Genomic DNA, 24450 nt, shown 5'->3' on the forward strand with positions numbered 1-24450 from the left:
CATTTTCCATCCCAAACTGTGTCCCGCCTCCCTCGGGGCGAATCCACCCAACATCTTTTGGGCCGGTCGACGTTTGGATTGGTCCTCGTCGTTCCCAAAGGTCAACCGCTTGAGTCTCGAGAAGCCTTTTTAAACCTCCGTCCCCGGCGGCGGTCGTCGGGAGGGGCGGACGTACGTACGTTCGTTCGTTGGCTGGCTGTCTCGCCCGCCCGACGGCCGCTCGCTCGCCATGGCAAACTCCTCCTCCCCGATCACGACGCTGAGCCTCTCGGGTTTGAACTTCCCGCTGATCCACCGGGCGGTCATTTTCGCTCTAGTTCTACTTTGCTACGTGACCATCCTCGGCAACAACCTGACGCTGATCTTCCTGGTGGTGGGCGACCGCAAGCTCCACAAACCCATGTACGTGTTCCTGTGCAACCTGTGCGCCAACGCCGTGTGGGGCTCGGCGGGGTTCTACCCCAAACTCCTGTCCGACCTCTTGTCGCGGCACGTCATCTCGCCGGCGGGCTGCATGCTGCAGGGCTACGTCATCCACGCTTCCTCGTCCTGCGACTTCTCCATCCTGGGCCTGATGGCGTTCGACCGCTACGTGGCCCTGTGCCGACCCCTGGCCTACCGGGCCTTCATGAGCACGCGGACCGTGTCCCTCCTGGTCTTGGCCTCCTGGTCTTTGCCCCTCCTCTGCATGTTCTCCAACAGCATGTCGCTGGTGGGTAAGAAGCTATGCGGTTCACACGTGGAACGCCTCTACTGCGTCAACCTGGCGCTGTCCAAGCTGACGTGCGCGCCGGCCCGGGCGCACGGCGTGATCGCGGCGGTCAACATCGGATTCTTCTTGGGGATCTTCCTCCTCATTCTGTATTCCTACGCCCGCCTGATCCAAATGTGCGCGCCGTGCCCGCGGATGTGGAAGCGTTTCCGGGGGACGTGCACGCCGCACGTGGCCTGCCTGCTGGTTTACGCCGTGGCCGAGCTGGTGGACTTGGTGGACATGCGAGTGGGCGGGGCCGACTTGAACGTGCATCTTCACAACTTCATGACGGTGGAGTTTTTAGTTTTCCCGCCGGTGATGAACCCGCTCATCTACGGGTTGCAGTTGACGCACATACGGAAGAAGATAGTGGGGGTTTTTCGGGGGAGAAAGAAGACGGGCGCCTTTTAGATTTGCGCGGGTGCACGCCGTGCCGTATTTTCCGGACTATAAGTCGCACTTTTGCGACGAGAACTCAAGTGCGGCGTTGTTGTTTTTAGGCTATACGACAGGGGTCGGGAACCTTTTTGACAGAGAGAGCCATAAACAATCAATATTTTCTAATGTTATTTCTTGAGAGCCATTATCGGAATTGAAAAGTAAAAATATATGAAAGTGTAATTTTCATTTTTTGGGTCATTTCATCACTTTTAACGTACAAAAAGTCTCTGATTTCTTTTGACAACATTGTTATGTGGTGGCTTACATGATTTCAATATTTTACCTCACAGATTAGTGGAGAGCCATATGTACCCATAGAAAGAGCCGCATATGGCTCCCGAGCCATAGGTTCCCTACCCCTGGGCTATACAGTGGTACCTCGACCTACGATCAGCTCGTGGTACGACGAAAATTTCCATCGAATAATTCGCCCGCGATACGAGAAAAATTTCGAGATGCGACCAAGCCAGGTGGCCATGACATGAGAGGCTGTTTATCATTGTAGCGCACTGTCTTTTTTGGCCGCATCTCTTTGGTGTATAACTACTATATCTACGAGGATTGAACGATTTATTCAGACGAGTTTCGACCAGGAAACGCACAACGCGCATACAAAAAGAGGGCTTTCTGGGTAATGAAGTACACTCGTGCACACAACATCACCCAATTTTTGTTCTATTAAACACATTTTATTACTATTAAACCAATAGTTATGTGTTACTTTGTTAATAGATGGCGAATTAGAAGAAATAAAACATTTTTTTTCCAAATCTATATCCTGTTTTTGGTGTTTTTTCAGAAGGTTGGAACGAATTAACGCCGCCACCCCTCTCTCTCTCTCTCTTCCCCCTTCGAAATGCGTCTAATTTTACTTCTATTAAACACATTTTATTACTATTAAACCACTAGTTATGTGTTACTTTGTTAATAGATGGCGAATTAGAAGAAATAAAACATTTTTTTCCAATCCAATCTCCTGTTTTTGGTGATCGACTTTCCCGGGTCCACACAAAATGATGCGGTGGGCCAGATTTGGCCCCCGGGCCGCCACTTTGACACATGTCCTCTACATCATCTGCGATATTCGAGGGATTACCGTACTAATGCAACTACTACCAATTTTGCACTTTGTTCCATCGACAGAAAAACAATCAACCCAAATCTGGAGTAACAAAGACGTTTTTTTATTCATTCAATACAAAAAAGTCCAGAAGAGCGATGACTTAAAATAGAACAATAGAAAAAGGCACGATTAATTAAAAATCACACTGTGCCGTGAAAAATAAAATGGCTTCCTTTTTGTCTTCTGCCTTGGTTGAAAATAGATGCTTGACTTCTGACATGGTTCCAATGTATAATACACACTCGAGCGCCAGGCCAGGCCACGCCCCCTCCGTCCCTCCCCCCTTGGCAGTGTTAATGGCTTGGCACGAGGGGGCGGGGTCGAGGTCGGCGGTTTCCCCGTAGCATCAAAACGAAGGCCTGCCGGTGGGAACGCGTCGGGGATCAGAACGGGGGGATTCGAACGGCGACGTGGGTCCGGCCGGGTGCAAACTCACCGACGGTGCGCGGGGGGGGGGTTCACAAAAAGGAGCAGACCTTCTGCGGCCGGAACGGGTTGGTGCTGGACGACACGCCGGTGAGCAGGGGGTCTTGCATGGCGTTCTGCATGCAGAACTGCTGGAGGTCTGCGGCTGCTTGGGACACCTCGGACCCCCACCCCACAAAAACACGGTCTTTTAAGTGTCCAATTAGCCGGACAATGTTGTCGGGGATTCGACAATATTGCATGTGGGGTTAATAGAACACTTTTTTTCAAAATAAATGATCACGGTGGATTGGGGTTCAGTTTTTTGTTGGCCCGCAAGAAATGAAGATGCACAAGAAGCTTAAATCCTACTAACCACTTCAGTTAATTTTCATTATTTTTTTAATTTATGGCTACTTAGTGTGGCCTTTATGGTTTAAGTTTTAAACAATATTGCACGGTGGAGTAAATAGAACACTTGTTTCAAAATAAATGATCGCGGTGGTTTATGGGTGCAGTTTTTTGTTGGCCCGCAATTAAATCCTACTAACCACTTCAGTTAATTTTTATTATTAATTTTTTATGGCTACTTAGTGTGGCCTTTATGGTATACGTTTTAAATCTAATTGTATACAATTCAGGGTTGTGAAATTCTTAAACAAATGCTGTTTAAAAGCCTACAATAAATTAAAGGACAAAAAAACAGCCCAAAAATACTCATAACGGGCCTTGTAAAAGACCAAAACCACTTCAGTTAATTTTTATATATTTTTTATGGCTTCTTAGTCTGGCCTTTATGGTATAAGTTTTAAATCTCACTGTATTCAATTCAGGATTGTGAAATTCTTTAACAAATGCTGTTTAAAAGCCTACAAAAAATTAAAGGACAAAAAACTGTCCACAAATACTCATAACGGGCCTCTTAAAAGGCCAAAAGGGCCTCTTTTGTTCGGAAACAAGACCATTTAAAAAACTGAAATTGTTTGTTTTATTATCAAAGGAATCCTAATTCGAATAAATCACCGTGTTGGGAAAAATAGCAATTTTACGACGAATTAGCTTGACTCACTTTTATTCATTGAAATCCACATGAACTCGTCTACATCAAATAAAACTAAACATTTGTAGCGGACTATTTTTAAGTGAACATTTAAGGAGTTAATTCCTAAACTTCCCCTTGATTTGGTCACAGCAACGCCCAGTATGTGTGCCGGTACTCAAAGCTAATGCTAACGCTAACTCACTATAATAAACGATGGACGCTAGCGCGGCCCTTGAAACGAATCAAGTCTCATTTCTTACCTTTACTCTGTTGATGCTCGCCTCGAAGCGGAGCTGTTGAACGACCTTTTTCATGGTTACCAGGTTGTTGGAACTCGACATGGTTGCGGGGCTTTTTCGGCAACTTCTGGGCTGTGAGTGTCCGCTTCTTTCTGCTGGCTTTTGGATGGAGGAAACGAACGGTACCAAAGTGATGACCACGTCCGGTTTGGGCTAAGGCCTGCAATACGCATTGTGGACGCTAAGGGGTGCTAAAAACAAAATAGACCAACTACCTAAAATCCCCGTTGAAGATTATTACCCAACAAATTAATCATAAACCGACGTTTTGATTGAAATAAATCAACACAAAATTAATTCGATGCCTTTGAGGGGATAGACGCCATTTCTTACCAAAATTTGATTTACTTTCAGTTGAAACTATAGTTATTTTAACATTTTAATGTGCAAGTTTTAATTTAAACCTTTTTAATTCAGTGGATTTCTTATTTAATTAATTAAATAGGTTAGATTTATGATTGCGTGATAGAATTTCCTTCAACATCACATTTCCCAATGTTTCTGACACTACTAATTTCAATAAAAACTTCTCATTTATTCTATTCTTGTAAAAGTAAATTCAGTTTCTTATAGAATTTTTTTTATTTACTCCTATTGACCAAAGCACAATTAAAAGTGACTCAATAAAGTATGATTGTACATTCTAACACTTTTGTAAACATTCAAACAAAAAAAGCATGTCAATTTAAGGGAAAAAAAAGTATCCGTAAAAAAAAAAAATATCTGACTTAACTTTTCGGTTCTGCTGATTTTTTTCAAGTGAATTTTTGTTCATTTGACAATAAAAAATAAAGGCTTCTTCTGCCAGATCAAAAAAAAAAGAGGAAGAACGTGGATCTTTCAAGTTAGAACGTTGTCAACATCCCCGAGAGAAAATATACTCAAGTCTTCCATGTGGACTGGATTTTTGTCCACGACTTGCGCGTCTCTGACGTCGCCGGCGATGCTGGCGCGCTCTCGCCGTTGTCCTCGATTTAAAAACCCGGCAGGACTGAAACGGTGTTAAATGACTTATTAGAGCGTGTGGAAATAGTTTGGCTCTTTCGTGTGGAATTTTTGGGGTCGGGGGTCATGCAGGTCGTCAATAAATGTGAGCCTACCTGCAATCCGGAATAAGGCGGAGTGTCCGGTAAAGTTCAGCGGTGGAAGGCGGCGCCGCGTCTCTCGGTGTCCAAGCGGCTTTCGGAGTGGAGAACGGCGTGCAGTTTGAGGATTTGGACGTCTGTCTTTTGGAAGAAGGTGTTCTTCTCTCGGGCTCGCTTCCTGGAATACAATAAGATTATTGCATGAAGTCCATTTAAAAATAGCATAACGGCCAAAATAAAATAAAAGAACATTTAACTTGGACAAGAACATATCGATACAGTGGTACCTCTACTTACGAAATTAACTGGTTCAAGTGATGATTTCGTAAGCCTGAATGAGCTAGAACAGCGGTGTCAAAGTGGCGGCCCGGGGGCCAAATCTGGCCCGCCGCATCATTTTGTGTGGCCCGGGAAAGTAAATGAGTGCTGACTTTCTGTTTTAGGATTAAATTAAAATGGAGTATGGATGTATATTAAATTTCCTGATTTTCCCCCTTTTAAATCAATCATAGTCATTTTTAATCCATTTTTTCTGTGTTTTTAGTTCAAAAATCATTTGTAAAATCAAAAAAAATATTTAAAAAAGCTAAAATAAACATTGTTTTAGATTTTTTTTAACTGAATATTCAGGGCTTTTAATCAATTTATATTAAAAAATCTAAATATTATATCTAAAATGGTCCGGCCCACGTGAAATCAAGTTGACGTTAAAGCGGCCTGTGAACCAACCCGAGTCTGACACCCTTGAGCTGGAACAAGGGTGGCGGACACACTGCTCTCGAGCCGCATGTGGCTCGCGGACAAAAATGAAGGCAGTTCTTTGCTTCTTGTCTTAATTTCTATACATATTCTGTGTCTCTCTGCCTTGTTTTATGTTTCTCTTATTTTTATTCGCTCTTAAAACGCACTCCAATTCACCAGGGCCCATTAAAAACAAATCATAAATTATATTTAAAAAAATAATTTGGCAGATTGGATTTTTTTTAATGCGGCTCTTTGACTCTGACACTTTGAAATTTTGTCTCTTTGTGTCTAACTTGTTTGCCACCCCTGAGCTCGGACAAACATTTGGGCCGAATCGGACCACCGAGCGGGCCACTTCCGGCCCCTGGGCATCGGCTTTGACACCCCAGATTGAAAAATAAAGACTCACTGATGGATAAAGCGCCGAAACCATCCGTGGAGGAGCATCGACTACGGTCGGTGAAGGGCGTCATGTTCAAAAACTGACTTTTCAGCCAAGAGGCGCGGTCCTCCTCAAAGACCTTCTTCTGCAAGAGAAGATATTCAAAAGGTGACTGAACAAACGTGTCTTGGAAAAAAAAAAGGGGTGGGGGAAGGCTTGCCTCTCGACCAAGGCGGATGGCCGCCTCGGTGAAGTACTTCCTCTCCCGCGCAAAGTTTCGCTTCTGCTCCTCAAAGAGCCTCCACTCCTCCTTGAGGCGCTCTTTCTCCTCCAAGGTATAGCCGCCGTTGAGGAGCTCGGCCGTCTCGTGGTCCAACGACTCGTCCAGTTGTTGCTGCAGAAAGGAAGCATTTTAGGAAGATATTTAAATTGAAATGGAGGATGAACAAGTGAGCTTTTTTTTGTTATTTGTATTTTTTGGGTTTTTTTTAGACCGACCTGGAGGAGTTGCTGCTGGGCGTGAATGAACTCTTTGCACTGCTGCACTTCGCGCCTCATCTTCTCCATCTCATCTTCGTGGGTTTCCCGCAGGATCACCTCCCGATCGGAGTCGGCTCGATTGTGAACTTGGAGGGTAAAAAAAAAAAAATGGTGTTTGTAGCACTTACCGTATTTTCTCGCATATTAGCCGCCTCTACGTATAAGCCATACCCTTAAAATGGTTGAATTTTACAATTTCTCGCGTATAAGCCACCCCCTGTTTGACAATTTTCACCTCCATATTCACGGTTTTAATAGGGAGTACAAATGTGTTACTTTGAAGGGAAAATCTTAAGAAAAATCATGTGATACTGTAAAAATCGATTGCTGGATTGCACATTCAAAAAGGAGGTCAGGTGAGCAGTACAACTAGGAAGTGTGTCCGTAGTGGTCTAGTTTGTCATCCCTAGGTAAGATGGCGGCACCCTGAGCGAGCAATGGCAGGCACAAGTGAGTTTTTTCATGTTTTATGGAGGATATGGTTTATTTAATATTCTTGAATAGAAGTCAACAAAAATGTTGTTTAGCGTTTTATTTGTTGATCTTTTCTCTATTTTGAAATAAATGACTATATGCTACATTATCTTGCGTTATGGTGTTTTGTCTTTGTTACCTTGCAGTTTCGTGCATGTCAAGTCTAATTTGTGCGCATATAAGCCGTACCCTGGATTCAGTCATCATTCTTTTGAGTGACAAATACGCGAGAAAATACGGTATGATGAGTGCAAATGTTGATTTTTTTTAAGGTGTATCATACTTTGGTGGTCCATCTTCTCCACATGGCTCCTGAGTTTCCTCCATTGCTGGCGAATGCTGTTGGTAAGTTGCTCCCTCGCTTGGTCGCATGACAGGTCCAGGATTTCCCCGCTAGAGTCGGCGGTTTTCTCCCCATCAGAATCCAACTAGGGTAAAAAAAAAAAAAAAATACTAAGAGTGGTTCATTTCTAAATGGCAAAGTGCTGAAACACCACAGTATGCAGACTGAAGTCTCGGTGTCCAACCTATGGTTGTAGCCCAATATTTGGCCTGGTATATCGCTTTAATTGGCCCCCCAATCACTACTGAAAATATCATTGAACATGGCCCACTAAAGAATTTTAAGGTGCATTCACACAAAAAAGTCCATTGTTGGCTTTTTTTTGGTTTGGACCAAAATATATTTGGTTTGTGGGACATTTGGCGAATCAGATGCAATGTGGATTTTACGTTAAAAAAATGTCAAGATGGGCCGCGTTAACGTCAACTCGATTTCATGTGGGCCGGACCATTTTAGATATAATATTTAGATTTTTTTTATTATAAATGGATTAAAAGAACTGGATTAAAAGCCCTGAATATTCATTTTTTATAGATCTAAAACAATGTTTATTTTAGCTTTTTTTAAATATATTTTTAGATTTTACAAAAAGATTTTTGAACTAAAAACACAGAAAAAATGGATTAAAAAATGACAATGATTGATTTAAAAGGGGGAAAATCAGGAAATTGAATATACATCTATACTCTTCATTTGAATTTGATCCTAAAACAGAAAGTCGGCACTCATCATTGACTTTCCCGGGCCACACAAAATGATGCGGCGGGCCAGATTTGGCCCCCGGGCCGCCACTTTGACACAGGTGGTCTAGATGTTCCGTCTCTTTGTCGGAATGCTCAGCAAAAGACATTTCCCATAATGCCTGTTACGATACAGTCGTACCTCTACTTACAAATGCCTCTAGGTACGAAATTTTCAGGTTACAAAATCCCTCTGAATGTAGAAGCATTTCTTGTTGTTGTATTTAATGCTGAGTTTATTTGAATTCATCATTTGAAGTTCTTTAGGTGTGTTTATGTGCATGTGCGCTAACGTTAACTTCATCCTTACTGTACTACTGCACAAATAGAACAAGTTGTTGCATCCTTATTATTCATTTAACTACATTAATAAATAATTTTCTTTCATTTTTGTCCATTTCTTGCATCTTACATACAAAAATGGTGATACTAGTCATTTTTAAAGGGTTGAGTTGATAGTTTTTTCAGGACCGTGAAACGAATTACGGGATTTAAAGTACTGCTCTACTTACGAAATATTCAAGTTACGAAAAAAGTTGTGGAACCAATTAATTTTGTAAGTAGTGGTGCGACTGTATTTTTATTTTTAAGACGCATTTACCATCTCTTGGCTTATGTCAGCGCCTCGACGGGGTGCTTGGCACGGACTCAGGATATGAATCATTTCTTTTTTCATCTGCTGTAGGACCTTCTTCAGCTCGGCATTCTCCTCCATTAGCGAGAGCCGGCTAGCTTCGTAGTCGCGCAGCATGGACTTGTACATCTGCCCTTCGTGGCTGCACGATGCAAATGTTTATACGATATGTTATGTCATGACAGACTTTATCGGTAACGGTAAGAAAAATGCGGCGACCATACCTGGTCGTGACTTTGGTGGTCTTCCAGTGGCTCCTTTTACCATCGGCTCGTCCGAGGCTATTTAGCATTTCGATAGCTGATGGAGGGAAAAAAAGAAAAAAATGTTCAAGAGCAGAAAGCAGCATAAGAATAGGATATGGTATTTTGCGGACTATAAGTCGCACAAGACAAAAAATGCTCAATAAAAAAGGAAAAAAAAATATAGGGATGTTTCTGATCAGAATTTAAGTGCCTCTTTTTCAAATAGTCGAAAATGGGTGAAAAAGACAAAAATCAGATTAAAAAAAACTAATTCTAAGCATAATCCAAAAATGTGACACTATTGAATAAAAAAAGTAAAAAAATAAATGTCCAACTAATCACCACTAAAATAGCTCAATTTACGCCATCGAGTGACCAAGTTTATTTAAGCAAAATTATCAAGTATAATCCAAAAAGGTGACACTATTGAATAAAAAAAAGTAAAAAAATAAATGTCTAATAAATCACCACTAAAATAGCTCAATTTATGCCATCGAGTGACCAAGTTTATTTATGTAAAATACATCCTTATTTTGTTGCTGCCGGTCTTTTGGTCGCCCAGACCCAAACAACGGGCGACCAAAAGACCGGCGACCAATAGACCGGCGACCAATAGACCGGCGACCAAAGAGACCGGCGACCAAAGAGACCGGCGACCAAAGAGACCGGCGACCAAATAGACCGGCGACCAAATAGACCGGCGACCAAATAGACCGGCGACCAAATAGACCGGCGACCAAATAGACCGGCGACCAATAGACCGGCGACCAAATAGACCGGCGACCAAATAGACCGGCGACCAAATAGACCGGCGACCAATAGACCGGCGACCAATAGACCGCACACGAAAAGACAGCATCGAATAAAATAATGTCCTTTCCTCACCGAGTCTTTTTTCTTTTCTGTCCACAAGAAGCTGGCTGAGGCGTTCCTTGAGCTTGCCCGACTCCCTCTCCTTCCTCTTGGCGTCGTGGCTGTACTGCGACGCACGGCTCGCCACCATGCTCTGCAGCTTTTGAACCTGCGCTGGCGAAATTCGTCAATATTCAAGCGTGACGCCAACCTGGCCGGGCGGATCTCCGAACCTCTTCCTTTTCCGTCTTCAGGCAGCTTTGAAGGGTCTTGATTTTGAGTTGCAGCTGTCTCTCCGTCTCGTGGAGGCCCAATTTCTCCCGTATGGATAGCTCCAGCTGATCCTGTGAAGAAGAAGAAACCGTTTTAGCGAGTAGAAAGCCACGTGCGCGCTGAAAGCCTTACCCGGAGTCTTGAATTACTCGACTGCAGATTATCCAAAGAGCTGGACTTCTTGAGATGCTCTCGCTCGAGCTCTTCGAAAGCGGTCATCGTGCGTCTGTGGATCTGCAGGATCTCAAAGGCGCCGTTCAGAGCCGGGACCGCGTTCAGCCCGGCGATGCCTGCTGAGCTCGTCTCCATGTAAGGCGACAATCCCAGGAAGGAGAGCTCCTGCGTGTGTTGGGGGGAACGTTTGGTTTTTTTTTTTTATGGCCAACAATGATCTCCTCAGTAATAGCTCGCCACTTCACGGATTCACAACATCGTGTCTTGGATCCGTCAAATATAACGTATTTTCTCGCATATTAGCCACCTCCGTGTATAAGCCGTACTCTTAAAATTGCCTTAAAATTGTTGAATTTTAAGATTTCCCTTGTATAAGACGCCCCCTGATTCACAATTTTCAACTCCATATTCATGGTTTTAATAAGGAGTAGTACAAATGTGTTAGTTTGAAGGGAAAATTTTCAGAAAAATCATCACAAGTGGTATTTCTGAGATATTGTATGAATCAAAAGGATCGTCTGCTGGATTGCACATTCAAAAAGGAGGTCAGGTGTGCAGTACAACTAGGAAGTGTGTCCGTAGCGATCTGGTTTTCACCAAATCTACGGAAAACTACGGTAAAAAGGACAACCACAAGTGAGTTTTTTCACGTTTTATGGAAGATACAGTTAAATTTTTTCTTCATTTTCACTCAAAGACGTCAAAATACATTTTCTTTAGCGTTTCATCTGTTTATCGTTTCTCTATTTTTAAATAAATGACCGCATTGGCCTCATTGTCTTGTGTTATGGCGTTTCATCTTTGTCACCTTGCAGTTTCGTGCATGTCAAGTCGTACCCTGGATTCAATCATCATTTTTTAGCGACAAATACGGCTTATATGCGAGAAAATACGGTTGACACCATAAAAAGACCGTCAATGGTCTTGGAACCTATTGACCGCGATAAACGAGGTATTACTGTAAACAGAAAACGAACAAGATTCCTTCTTAACATCTATCACAAACTCTAAAATATCATTGAAGTGATTCAGGTAGCCAATTAGCTAACCTTTGCTTGTAAAAAAATACCTGGTTGATGTATGAGATGCACCCCGGGACATTGTCATCTGTGCAAAAAATCCTGGCCAGATTGCAGGAGTTTCTGAAGGAAGGTTGAACGGACGCCAAAGTGTTGTTCCTCGATGGAGAAATCGCCGAGAGTGACGTGCAGATGTCGTCGTATCCTAACGGAATCAATCCCAAATGAGTATTAGATCTGGGGCGCGCTATTATTTTAAGTAGGCTGCCGTTCTAAATCGAGAGAACAAAATGTAGGTCATTCTCAAATTCAAAAGAGGGCAAAACAGGAGGGAATTTACCCATGGCTGAGTCTGTTGGCATGGTTGTCCACCACTCTCCCATATCACTAACTCATGAGGATGTTAGCATAGCAGCTTCGGAGGATTAGCGGGCAGCCAGTGGATCAAAAAAACTCTGGCTGGACTCTCTGGAACGAGGCGTGCAGCGGTAAAATGGAGTGCCAAAGGATAATCTGGGCGGAAGTATAATCCATGTTAGTTTAAAGAGCGGGCAGACACAAAACAGGGTGGGATTGGGGTTTTAAAAGTCATCACTGAAATTAGGGGGGTTATGATCACAGAGGGAGGGGTTAAGAACATTTATCCATTTTCTATAACGTTTGTATTCTTGAAATTGGAGCTTACATTTCAATGTACAATTTTAGATTTGGGTCAAATATGATGCATACTAGCCCATTGAGTGACCAGAGCAAGGATAAAAATGACGATTTTTTCCTAATATCTAAGAATAACGAACATTAGTGTTTTTTTGTTTTGGTTTGTTTAACTTTTATCCCCTCAGGCTACCTCAAAACATGTTGAAACAGCTATCAAGTCACTATTTTTACAAAATAACTCACAAGCTGCCAGCGTGACGCGTTCAGGGACAACTCGGAGGCGCGGAATACTTATTTAATTTCGCGCTCAAATACATTTCATTTTTTAAAAACTAAACATAGAATTTTGTCGAGGTGTGCCCATTGACCTGAAAAGAAGACGAACGCTTGAAAAGAGTGAAATGAAGATAAAATAAAATGTGTTCCACCGTTTCTGTGACACTTCGCAGTAACCATAAACGCAACACAGCTAGCTAGCCTCACCTGGTGAAAATACTGACGTCGAATATCGAATTTATTTCGAAAGTTTTCCAATTCATACGACGCGAAATGACGTCAAACAGCATAACAACAGTTTATTTCAACTATCTATCGTTGGGCGAAAGTCATAAAAACATTTTTTTACATACTATCGACAAACACAAGGGGAAAAACATACTTTCTAACCACAAGTTGTTCTGTGTAAATCTAACAATAGAATACGTACACGTAGACACGTAATAATTAATAGTTTTCTACTCATTTTTAAGGTAAGTACGCAACAATGTTTCGGAACCACGCTTACCTCTGCTGCGGTGTAAAAAGTTCAAACAAGTGGCATGAAGTAGGTGTCTTTGATACTGTAGGAAACAAAAAAAAGAAGGAAAAACGCGAGTTTCTTCGTTAAACTGCAACAACACGTCAAAATTGTCTCTGGCGAAAGTGAAGATAAGCAGCTGCACTTGTGATATTTTTCAAGTGTCGAGACAGAGAGCCCCGAGCCAAACGCGAATATTATTGGAGGATTTGTTGCCATGCGACGAGTGCGCCAGCCGCTGATTGGTCAGAATGATTATGTAAATGAGAAAGATATCAGGTGCAACGTAATACGTCAGAGAGAAAAGTCGTAAAACCACAAAAGATTCTACAGCAAATACATCAACATATTCCATGTAGGAATCTTCGGATTCTGTGGTTAATTCATCCTAATTTATTAAAAACAGTCACATTTAGAGGTGGGATCGGTTTTAACACATTATTAAAATTTTATTTTAATTTTTTTTTTTTTTTATCTGATTAGAAATACAAAAACTGCTCCTTATGTTATCATTTCATATTAATTGTGCACACCATGCATTTCAATAACAGCCTTGAAGGGACAAGCCAGTCATTTTGCTGATTAGTTTCTAAATACTTGAAATAAATGCTGAAAAATGTGGTGAGTTATGGCAAGACTTTTTTTTGGCGAATGTTTACTTTTTTTCCTCCTGGTTTTGATGGATGGATAAAACTTAGTGTAATTCTCTTACCTTCCCTTAAATTTTGAAATATATTTGCATATATCAAAATGACCAATGTATTAAAAGTAGGATTTGGATCTAGTTGGCAGTATTGGTGAATACGCAGTGTAGTAGAATGTGTTTTGAAATCAAGATGATGTTGACAACATGAAGACAGTTTGATTGGAAAATAAAAGTAGTATGCAAGATGTGATACATAAGTTACATCTTCTCCTCACATCCACAGCAAAAGCAAGCCACGAGAGAGCAAGAAAAAGGCTCCTCGTCTATTTTGTAGCGTCCGGAGTCCGGCTCGTCTCTGCATTCTGCAATGAAGGCCTGGAGCTGAGAAATTGGCACTTTTTCTTGCTGGTGATGCTGCAGTGGAACCAAAATGAAAGCAGGTTAAGGTCATTTCAGAAAAATGGCACAAATCCTGAAGCCCAAAAATAGAATGGTAGGAATTCAAGTGATGAAATCTTTCAAATAATTGACATCATCTGAATTCATTGCCCGAATGTCTTTTTACATTTAGCGTTAAATTGTGTTTAGAGTGATTGGATTGAATCTAAAACGTGACTTTTTTGGCCTTATGTGATGCGAAATTATCAAATTCTTCATAATTATTTTTTGGGTTACTGCTCCATTTTAGATTGGATGCAGTGATACTTTTTAACCCTAGAGGCCGTCATTTTTTTTACACTTTGCATTAAATTGTGTTAGGAATGATTGGATTGAATCTAAAAATTCACTTTTCTGCTCTTCTGTGATGTGAAATAATCAAATTCATCATAAGAAATTATTTATTTGTTATTGCTCCGTTTTAGACTGGATGCAGTAACACTTTCTGGACACTAGAGGGAAACATTTTTAAACACTACATTAAATTGTGTTAGGTGTGATTGGATTGAATCTAAAACTTGAGTTTTTGGCTTTCTGTGATGCGGAATGATCAAATTTGTCATAAGAAACTTGTTTTTCTGTTATTGCTCCGTTTTAGATTGGATGCAGTGGCACTTTCTGGACAGTAGGGGAAGGCATTTAGCTTCAACGCCTCACAAACTTGGCATGGAAATGAGGAATAGGAGTCTAGATATGTGGTAACATGATTGGGAGAAGGCAATTGGGTTTAGACCACATGTGTCAAAGTGGCGGTCCGGGGGCCAACTCTGGCCCACCGCATCATTTTGTGTGGCCCGGGAAAGTAAATCATGAGTGCTGACTTTCTGTTTTAGGATCAAATTCAAATGAAGAGGATAGCTGTATATTAAATTTCCTGATTTTCCCCCTTTTAAATCAATCATTGTCATTTTTTAATCCATTTTTTCTGTGTTTTTAGTTCAAAAATAATTTTGTAAAATATTTTTTAAAAAAAACTAAAATAAACATTGTTTAAAATCTAAAAAAACGGAATATTCAGGGCTTTTAATCCAGTTCTTTTAATCCATTTATTTAAAAAAAAATCTAAATATTATATCTAAAATGGTCCGGCCCACGTGAAATCAAGTTGACTTTAAAGCGGCCCGCGAACCAACCCAAGTCTGACACCCCTGATTTAGATGGTGCCCTATGCAGTCACCCACACTGCCCGTGGCAAACACCGACCCCGGGTCTGACCTTAATAGTCTCGTAGGTGTCCGTGATGAGGGCGATGAAGAGGCTGAGCACCATGTAGATGAAGAGAGAGATGAAGGAGTAGAGGTAGAGGCGACTGAAGAGCCACACGAAGTAGCCGTTGTCTCGCATTTTCATGAAGGTGGCGTACATGTCGTCGCCGTTGATCAGCGAGAAGAGGCACTCCGTCACCTTGTCCAGTGTTCGGAACTGGGACCAGATATTGGGATGTGATCAGGATCCATTTGTTTAAGTGTAGAAAATGCCATATCAATCACAGGCACGTGTGTCAAAATGGTGCTTTGTAAATCGTGTGTGTCAACTTTATATTTAATCTCTTAAGAAAATTATAGATTTTTTTTTCGTCTAACCTTTTTGTCTTTTTTAAGGGAATAAAATTAAATTCTAACATTTTACATTAATATTAAATATATTGTGTGTTCCCCTTTCATTTTTTCAAGTAAATAAAAAATAAAATATTTTTTTAAGAATGAATTTACTGTCTGATAAAAAGTCCAAAAAAGGAAATAGTTAATTTGTTCCCCTTTTAGTAGAAAAAAAATATTTAGTATTTAATATTTAGTATTTAATATTGAGTATTTAGTTTTTTTCACTTTTTCAAAATTCCAAAACAACTATTTTGAAAAATTCCCCAAATATAAAAAAAAAAATGAATAAAAGTAAAAATGTTTGTTTATCGGTGTACCTGCTTCCGCAAAGTGAAAAAAATAAATAAAAAAAGAACATACTTTGTCATGGTACGGCCCAAGCACAATCCAACCACAGAAACAGTAGCCAAGGTAGATCATGGCGACGCAACAGCAGAATCGGATCACGTTTGGGAAAGCCGCCCTCAGAGTCAAGATGAGGATCTGTAAAAAAAAATATATATATAGAAAAAAAATCATTTTTCCCAATGTGGTTTGCTTGCAAACCTGAGAGCACCTACATTGTATTTTTTGAAGAAACCGAGGTAGCGGATCACCCCCACCCACACCAACATGGTCGCCGTGCCCAGCAAAATACTGCACTCGTCGTAGCTGGTCATGAACTGCAAGGGGAGGAGTCAAGCCACATTTATGAATCCACATCTTTCAAAAGGAAAACGTTTCAAAATGAAAACACACCTTTGTCTGTATTCCGATCTTAAAAGCCGAGCCGGCGATGGTTAGCGTGTCGCTAACGATGATGAGGATGTACCAGCCGTTGACAAACTCCATGCGGTCGGCCCATGTCACAATTTTGTTGTAGTAGGCGTGAAAGAACGTGTTAAACTCCTGCAAAAAGATCATTGATATATTCATATACATCTTTTTTAAGTGATAATGGCGATATATGTCATTATATATATATGGCAAAAAATCATGATTGAGATAGCACAGTTTATCACATTGAGTTATTTTTTTTAAATTAAATTGATGTTTGACAAAGTAGTGTTTTACAGTCCTCTACAATTGTTGGAATTATGCGAGGGGAATGGTTTAAGTGACTGCCTCTCTCTAGTGTTAGATTTGAGAAATGCAACTCAAAATCGACTGAATTTAAGATTCTTTCGTGGGCCAAATTCAATGACTTTTTATAAATTGCGGGCCAATCAAACACATTTGGCGCGTTGTTGTTTTTTGGGACACCCCAGCCCTTAAAAAACAGACAACCATAAGGCCTGAGAAATATTGGAATAAGGAGTTGATTTTTTCTCTCTCCAAATACTGCTAACAAACCACCACATCTTAAAATTTAAATTTATAATCTTTTCTACAGAGGACAGGTTAACTGCCCAAATGAATTCAATATTGGATTTCACACTCCATTTTTGTTCAACGGTCAATTTTAGTAAGCATATGCATATGCATATACATACATACGTATATATATATATATATATATATATATATATACACATATATACATATGTATATATATACACATATACATATATATACATACATACACACATATACACCTACATATGTATACGTATACGTATATATATATATATATATATATATATATATATATATATATATATATATATATATATATATATATACATACACACATACAGATACATACGTATACGTATATATATATATATATCTATATATATACATACATACGTATACGTATATATATACATATATATATACACATATATACACACATATATATATATGTGTGTGTGTATATGTGTAGATATATGTGTATATGTATATATATGCATGTATATATACGTATACGCATGTATGTATATATACGTATACGTATGTATGTGTATATGTGTGTATTTATATATATATATATATATACATACATACACACACACACATGTATACGTGTATACACACACACACACACACACACACACACACACACACACACACATATATATATATATATATATATATATATATATATATATATATATATATATATATATATATATATATATATATATATATATGTTGCTAAGTGGTGGTTGTGTTGTACATGCGTTACTCACAAATTGCAGTTGGATTCCGTTGATAACGGAACGCAAGCACAAGATCAGCGAGACGAAGCAGGCGAGAATGACCAGAGAATCGAAGAAAAGCAGGAGGTAGTCATTTTTCCCAGCTGAAACACACAATTGCATCTCAGCGGTAGTTGTCGACCATTTTGAATCCCATCGCATCAAATGCTTATGGGATCTTACAGGTGCCTTCCACGTTCCAATCCCTGCATTCGTTGATGGTCACGTTATTTTCCACGGCCACCTTGATGTTCCCGCTGTGGGCGTGGTTGTCAAACGTAATCTGTTGAAAAAAACAAAAGTGGCGCTGGATTTTTTTGGGGGGTGATTTTTGAAGATGGCGTCGGTGGGAATTTACCGCCACGCGGAATACGTAACAGTCGGGAAGCTCGTGGTGCCTCACGGTTTGGAGATTAATCGTTTTTAGGGTGAAGTAAACCTTGATTGACAGCAACCTAAAAATTAAACAAAAACACACACAAATATTTAACACTTTGACACTTTTTTTAATTTTTTTTTTAGCTTAATCACCTTTTGAAGTCCAATGAAAAGTTCCGGACCGTCGCCAGACTGACGTTGTCCAATGACAGCTCAGGGTAGATGGAAATGCATTCTGGGGGATGAAAATATGGAACATTTTTATTCTGAGATATAAATATATATATATATTTAAAAAGAAAGCTTCCTCTTTTTGTGGATGCCACTTTGTGAATATTTTCCACGATGAATCAGATTCCATAAATAAGAATTGTATGCTATTGTCTAAAGTAAAATGTGTGGAGAAATGGTCGCCTCGCAGTTCTTTAATCCCGGGTGGTTTCCGACCATGCGTGTTAGGCTAATTATACGCAATTGTTTTTTTATCTGAACAACTATTATGTTCACAGAAGCCTTTTTGCTAGCTTCTCTATTTTACTAGTGTTTCTTAAACATGTTTGTTCTTGGTTTCAGATCAAATCTATATAAAAAAAGCTAAAATAAACATTGTTTTAGATCTATAAAAAACGGAATATTAGATTTTACAAAATGATTTTTGAACTAAAAACACAGAAAAAATGGATTAACAAATGACAATTATTGATTTAAAAGGCGAAAAATCAAGAAATTTAATATCCATCTATACTCTTCATTTGAATTTGATCCTAAAACAGAAAGTCGGCACTCATGATTCACTTTCCCGGGCCACACAAAATGATGCGGCGTGCCACATTTGGCCCCCGGGCCGCCACTTTGACACAGGTGCTCTAGATGGAAAGATTTTTAAAAGGAAGGAAATGAATTGAGAATGTTGAGAAATGTCATTTGACCTGTGTCAACGTGCGGGTCGATGTAGAAGGTCTCATTTCCGGGGTCTACGTTGCTGTTCCTGTACAACAATTGGCAGACCAACAACGGCGTGTACTCGCCATCGGTCCTCGCGTACGCCAGATTGCCCAGCGTCAGGTTTTGAAGATGGATGTACTATGGGAAAAAACAAAAAAAGTGATTTTTTGGCCATCACACAAGTTCTCCAAAGCTCTTGTTCAATTCACCCTATCCACAATGTAGTCGATGTTCTCGTAAACGTCCGTTTTGGTGTGCAAAACGTGTCCTCCCAGCTGGTGGTCCTTGAACCCTCTCAAAAAGAGGTGTCGGAACGTCATCAGGTTTTCATCCTTGAAGGTGACCATCATCTCGTTGCTCAGCCCGAAGGAGACCAGCTGGAAAACAAGGTCGGAGACCTTCACGGTGAGGAAAAAAAACGAGTCGTTCAGTCTCGGAATTTTCACCTGAGCGGTGATGAGTGCGATTTTCAAGATCTGCAGCATCAACTTCCACGGCTTGCGTCCTCGGGCTTTGTATTTCTGGCAAGGGTTCATGAAGAAGTACTTGAGTCTGCGTCTCAGGTCCTCCACCACCCCGGCGTCCATGTTGGGGGTGCCCAGTCTCCAGTTGCACCTGGTCCCCGAACGGGAGGCCAAAAGGGGCTCCGACTCCTCCATGGCGGACGCTGAAAAAGCTTCTAAACAATGAAGTTGAAGTCAGTGAAGGGTTCCATCATTCCAGTCATTCTGATGTTTATCAAACTGGTTTTCCTACACAACTTATCTCCACCTTTACAGAGAACGACAATTCCACTTAAAAGTCAGTAAAAATCAGTATCAGATTTCAACATGACAATAAATTAGGTTTTAAATTGTGGTAAGAACAGCTACATTATTGGTAATCTATTGTTTTACCTTAATGCACTGGTATTACTAAAAGACAGGTTGAATACATGGATTAATTAAATGAAAATATGTCATTTAAAGTTACTTTTTAAAAACAAATCTTCAGAAATGTTCCCCCCGGAGGTTAATATTGAATACATACGTATAAATAATGAGAGAGGACTTACCAATCAAAAGTGGCGGTGCGTTCGTGTGGTTGAATACGGTAAAACACCTAAAATGACTACATACAAATGGGTCATTTTCAGTTATGGAATTTCCTACTGAGTAAAAGACAAAAAAAAAAAAATGAAAACAGCCACTAGATGTCAGCACCTGTTTATGCATGAGCCAGTACAATTGAATAAAATGTCAAAATTACAGGGCAATAATATACTACTAAACAAGCAAATCAATATTTGCTTCTCATACTAATATTTTTTTTAATATTGTTGGACAATCAAAATTTGCTGACTTTAATTATATTCTGCTAAAAATGAGAGTGCACTTGGAATAAAATGTTTTATTAGTTGTATATCTTGGGAGTGTCTTTTTTCATTGTATTTCTGAGTAACCATGGTGACGAGATGAAACTAGGGAGTCCAAATACAAAAGAAAAAAAAAAGCACGTCAGCTTGGTATAGAAAATACTGAAAATTTTATTAAGGCACTCCCACGTTTTAAAAACATACATTTTTAGGATAAGATAAGATATGAAATTATAATGTTTCTATCTGGCCACTAGTCCTAAGTATAACATGTCTATCATCTTTTATAAGTTTGGGTGAAAAAGATGAAATGATATTTACATTGGCACCCCTGCTTTAAAACATCAATCTTTTCTGTGTATGTGTGTATATATATATATATATATATATCTATATATATATATCTATATATCTATATATCTATATATATATATATATATATATACACATACATATATACATACACATACATATATATATATATATATACACATATACATATGTATACACATATACATATATATACACATATATGTGTATATACACACGTATATATATACACGTATATATACACACGTATATATATACACGTGTATATATATATATACATATATATATACACATGTATATATATATACACACGTATATATACACACACACACATACATACATACATATATATATATATATATATATATATATATATATATATATATATATATATATATATATATATATATATATATATATATATACACACATACATACACACAATTAAAAAAAGATGAGGGTCAAGTGATCATGTACAGTATTTGTGCACGTTTTGGTGTACAATGTAGTAAAATTTGAATGATGCCGTAATGTAGCAGAACTTGTGGTTAGTGATGTCGCCTGTACCTGCTTCTCCTTTTTAAACGAAATTCCTACGTTACTAAAAGTTGCTCCGGTTCGCCGCAGGAGTGAGACATCGCGAGCGGAGGGGTTGAAAGTTGGGGTCCGCTGCGCTGCCGGTCGACCCCGGCGAGGCCTCTTCGGCCTCGGAGGGCGACTCCGGCAACGACTCCGGCAGCAGCTCGTCCTCCTCGGGCAGCGCGGGGGCCCCCGGGTCTCCCGGCCTGGGGAGACCCGAGGAGGTGGTGGCGGTGGCGGCGGAACCGACCGAGGTCAGAACGCCACCGTTTGCCAGCGAGTTCACTTTGGGCAGGGCGCCGATGTTCAAAGTGGAGGGGCTTCGTTGTCCGTCGGCTCGGAAGAGCAAGGTGGATTGGTTGGAGAACATAGCGGAGAGGTCCTGGCTGCTGCACGGGGGGGTGAGGCTGTTGTCGGCCGAGGAACTGGAAGCTGCGGCTGGACAACAACAACAAGAGCGGAATTGGCTTCGGTCAAGCTAGGACGAGGCTCACGATACCCGTCATCTCACGATATGGTGATACGAACGATAACACGTATCGCGATATATCATCGTTTCTATATACAGTGGTACCTCCAGATACGAGCTTAATGCGTTCCGGAACCGACCTCGTATGTCGATTTACTCGTAACTCAAATGAACGTTTCCCATAGAAATGAACTAAAAACAAATTAATTTGTTCCAACTTTCTGAAAAAAACCCAAAAACAGGATATTGGATTGGAAAAAAAGTTTTATTTCTTCTAATTCGCCATCTATTAACAAAGTAACACAACTAGAGGTTTAATAGTAATACAATGTGTTTAATAGTACTAAAATTAGACGGATTTCGCGGAGGGGGGAGAGAGAGAGAGGGGTGAGTTTTTGCACGGCAATGCGCTCGTAACTTAACATAAACAAATTTTTATGAACTTGGATTACGATGCAAACACTCAAAAATAAGTTTAATCTAACCTTACACTAAACATAATTCTAATTTTGTTTTAAATTGTGATAGCTTTCTTCTCTCGGTTGGCTCTATTGGCCCCGCCTCCACCCTGACTTTCAGACACAACCTAACGAGGGTTGTTTGCTTTTGTCTTCCATTCAAAATATTTCCAAAATGATGCACACAAATGTCCTCACAATAGGATAACGCACGACCACTTGCCAACATGAAGTAGTATATACTCCTCTCGTATTAGCGATCGCTCCGCCATTCGCACTGGCTAACGGGGGAAAAAACACTGAAAAAATGCAAGGCTCCGCCCAGTGCTCGTAGAGACATTACACGAGGGAGTTGCGACCCGAAACAGTGGCCATGATGTTCTTATGAGTAGCCTCTCACATCCGCTGTGTGCTTGTATATCAAAATGTGTCTTGTATCTCAAGATAAATATTTGCCCGAAATTTTACTCGTATCTCAATTTGCTCGTATGTCGAGGTACCAAGGTACAAAGCTTGAAAACCGTTGGAACGGCTTGATTTGATCCCATCCGGATGCCCACAAGGGTTTTCAGTAAGATACGGCTCACCTCTGAGAGACTCCAGCTTCTCATTCTTGGCTTTCTGCACCTCGTCGGTGATTTTGTGAATCACAAAGTTTTGAGAGCGAAGCTCCCGGATGGAGTCGATCAGGACGTCGAGGCCCCTCGGGTTCTCGGTGAGAATGTCCAGCAACCAGCCCGTCCGGCCGGTCTGCGTGTTCTTGCTGTTGATCTCCTCGGCGTCGTCTCGCGTCAGGATGCGGCGAGAACGCAGGTAATCCAGGTGGCATCGCGCCCGGATCTTTTCGCAGAGGTAGTGTCGCATGCGGGTCAGCACCTGAAAGGAGAACACCCACTTTTAGATTCACTTGATCGGATCATTACGAAAATGCATTTACACGAGACCTTACCTTAACTGTTTTATTTTGCACGAATGAGTAATTTACTATATTTTATTTTATGAGTGCACTACGACACTTCATTGGTATAATTTTGCAAGACCTTTTCCAAGAATGAACTATTATTTCGGTGGTGTGTAAATACAGTGTACTAAAAGATATTTAGTCTTGACTTTTAATGACCTATAAACAACATTTATGGACGTCCCATTCATAAGCATGCTATTGTCACACGCATATAGATAGCGCTAGCTTGTGTGTAGCTCAAATGACTAAAGTACGCCTTTAAAAAAGTACTTAAAAGGTATTTTAATCTATGCTAGCACGTATAATTGCGTGGTGGCCGTTCAGGTGTAACTAATATTGTAACCTGTACATATTTTGGCCTTAAAAATAGCATTATTGTGCGTTTTACGTTGATTTGACTGAACACAAACACACACACGACGACGACTGTATTAGTTAGTCGTCTTCGGAGGGTTACAAATTCACTTTGCTGACCACAAATACACAAACACGACGTTTAGTTTAAATGCAATATGCTAAATGGTCATTTTTGGAGGCGACTTGATGTACTTACGTCTTTTTTTATCTCGGCCATTTCATCTTCGGTGAGTTGAGGAACATCCATCCTCGCGATAATTAAAGTAGTCCAGGTGTTCTGGTAAAAGCGAAAGGACGCTAAACTAACTTCGACATTTAGTTACTTCCGTCCCGTTTCCGCAACAAAATATACGTTCAAGTTGTGAATTTGTATTTCGCAGTTAAACTAGAGTATTCGCCGATATCTTTAAAGTTTAAGTAAAAGTATTGTTTAAGCTAGTAGTACTTCCTGGTCTGTAAAGTTCACGTCAACGCGAGCCACTAAAATCTGACGTCACGCCAAAATTATATGCAGTACAATATTCTGACACAGTAAAAGGATGTCGCTGTTTCACAACACACGCTGTTATTTTTTGTTGTTTTAACTGCGAAATATCCCTGCTTAAGTTCTATACTATTTGAAGTTTAAATTGAATTCTTAATTAGATAGATCATACTATAATCGTTTTTTAATTGTGTTTCCCTAGTGGATATAAACCCGCACATCCTAGATTTTTTAATTTTACAATTTAGACCAAATTTATGAAAATAACTCATAATATGGACACTTTCATGACTGAGAGTGGGGTT

General features: G+C 40.1%; 5 protein-coding genes across 5 annotated transcripts; 1 reads left to right on the forward strand and 4 right to left on the reverse strand.

Annotated features, from left to right (window-relative positions):
- Window positions 1–223: 223 nt before the first annotated feature.
- On the forward strand, window positions 224–1165 carry LOC144085836 (olfactory receptor 5F1-like). The gene has a single exon (XM_077615494.1). The coding sequence runs from the start codon at window positions 230–232 to the stop codon at window positions 1163–1165; it is 936 nt and encodes a 311-aa protein (XP_077471620.1). The 5' UTR covers window positions 224–229.
- A 1193-nt stretch (window positions 1166–2358) lies between these two features.
- On the reverse strand, window positions 2359–4194 carry gng5 (guanine nucleotide binding protein (G protein), gamma 5). Its single transcript, XM_077615495.1, has 3 exons — window positions 4026–4194; window positions 2755–2902; window positions 2359–2677 (listed from the first exon to the last, which is right to left on the reverse strand). The coding sequence occupies exons 1-2, from the start codon at window positions 4104–4106 to the stop codon at window positions 2777–2779; spliced, it is 207 nt and encodes a 68-aa protein (XP_077471621.1). The 5' UTR covers window positions 4107–4194; the 3' UTR covers window positions 2359–2677; window positions 2755–2776.
- Window positions 4195–4795: 601 nt separating this feature from the next.
- Window positions 4796–13209, reverse strand: ssx2ipa (synovial sarcoma, X breakpoint 2 interacting protein a). The gene is made up of 14 exons (XM_077615492.1): window positions 13011–13209; window positions 11910–12082; window positions 11620–11774; window positions 10509–10715; window positions 10337–10447; window positions 10137–10272; window positions 9231–9306; window positions 8974–9148; window positions 7573–7717; window positions 6774–6901; window positions 6496–6669; window positions 6303–6420; window positions 5165–5327; window positions 4796–5055 (listed from the first exon to the last, which is right to left on the reverse strand). The coding sequence occupies exons 2-14, from the start codon at window positions 11950–11952 to the stop codon at window positions 4905–4907; spliced, it is 1782 nt and encodes a 593-aa protein (XP_077471618.1). The 5' UTR covers window positions 11953–12082; window positions 13011–13209; the 3' UTR covers window positions 4796–4904.
- Window positions 13210–13434: 225 nt separating this feature from the next.
- On the reverse strand, window positions 13435–19886 carry mcoln3a (mucolipin TRP cation channel 3a). Its single transcript, XM_077615496.1, has 12 exons — window positions 19597–19886; window positions 19360–19527; window positions 19135–19288; window positions 18359–18440; window positions 18186–18282; window positions 18011–18110; window positions 17819–17931; window positions 16446–16595; window positions 16268–16369; window positions 16068–16190; window positions 15322–15528; window positions 13435–14082 (listed from the first exon to the last, which is right to left on the reverse strand). Exons 1-12 carry the CDS (start codon window positions 19807–19809, stop codon window positions 13927–13929), a joined length of 1665 nt encoding a protein of 554 aa, XP_077471622.1. The 5' UTR covers window positions 19810–19886; the 3' UTR covers window positions 13435–13926.
- A 1345-nt stretch (window positions 19887–21231) lies between these two features.
- On the reverse strand, window positions 21232–24147 carry bcl10 (BCL10 immune signaling adaptor). Its single transcript, XM_077615544.1, has 3 exons — window positions 23858–24147; window positions 22928–23216; window positions 21232–21851 (listed from the first exon to the last, which is right to left on the reverse strand). The coding sequence occupies exons 1-3, from the start codon at window positions 23906–23908 to the stop codon at window positions 21436–21438; spliced, it is 756 nt and encodes a 251-aa protein (XP_077471670.1). The 5' UTR covers window positions 23909–24147; the 3' UTR covers window positions 21232–21435.
- Window positions 24148–24450: the final 303 nt, after the last annotated feature.

The sequence above is a fragment of the Stigmatopora argus genome, chromosome 12 (assembly GCF_051989625.1).
Source record: "Stigmatopora argus isolate UIUO_Sarg chromosome 12, RoL_Sarg_1.0, whole genome shotgun sequence".
In the NCBI taxonomy this organism is placed as follows: Eukaryota; Metazoa; Chordata; class Actinopteri; order Syngnathiformes; family Syngnathidae; genus Stigmatopora; species Stigmatopora argus.

Coding starts and splice junctions, on each gene's coding strand:
- LOC144085836 (XM_077615494.1), top strand. CDS start 230: ATGGCAAACTCCTCCTCCCCGATCACGACGCTGAGCCTCTCGGGTTTG.
- gng5 (XM_077615495.1), bottom strand. CDS start 4,106: ATGTCGAGTTCCAACAACCTGGTAACCATGAAAAAGGTCGTTCAACAG. Junction 2,903..4,025: donor CGAGCATCAACAGAGTAAAG/GTAAGAAATGAG, acceptor TGGGGGTCCGAG/GTGTCCCAAGCAGCCGCAGA.
- ssx2ipa (XM_077615492.1), bottom strand. CDS start 11,952: ATGGGAGAGTGGTGGACAACCATGCCAACAGACTCAGCCATGG. Junction 10,448..10,508: donor CGAGTAATTCAAGACTCCGG/GTAAGGCTTTCA, acceptor TCTTCTTCACAG/GATCAGCTGGAGCTATCCAT. Junction 7,718..8,973: donor CTGACATAAGCCAAGAGATG/GTAAATGCGTCT, acceptor TTTTTACCCTAG/TTGGATTCTGATGGGGAGAA.
- mcoln3a (XM_077615496.1), bottom strand. CDS start 19,809: ATGGAGGAGTCGGAGCCCCTTTTGGCCTCCCGTTCGGGGACCAGGTGC. Junction 18,283..18,358: donor TTTTCATTGGACTTCAAAAG/GTGATTAAGCTA, acceptor TTTAATTTTTAG/GTTGCTGTCAATCAAGGTTT. Junction 16,370..16,445: donor AGATCGGAATACAGACAAAG/GTGTGTTTTCAT, acceptor CTCCCCTTGCAG/TTCATGACCAGCTACGACGA.
- bcl10 (XM_077615544.1), bottom strand. CDS start 23,908: ATGGATGTTCCTCAACTCACCGAAGATGAAATGGCCGAGATAAAAAAA. Junction 23,217..23,857: donor TGGCCGAGATAAAAAAAGAC/GTAAGTACATCA, acceptor TTCTCCTTTCAG/GTGCTGACCCGCATGCGACA. Junction 21,852..22,927: donor GAAGCTGGAGTCTCTCAGAG/GTGAGCCGTATC, acceptor GTTGTTGTCCAG/CCGCAGCTTCCAGTTCCTCG.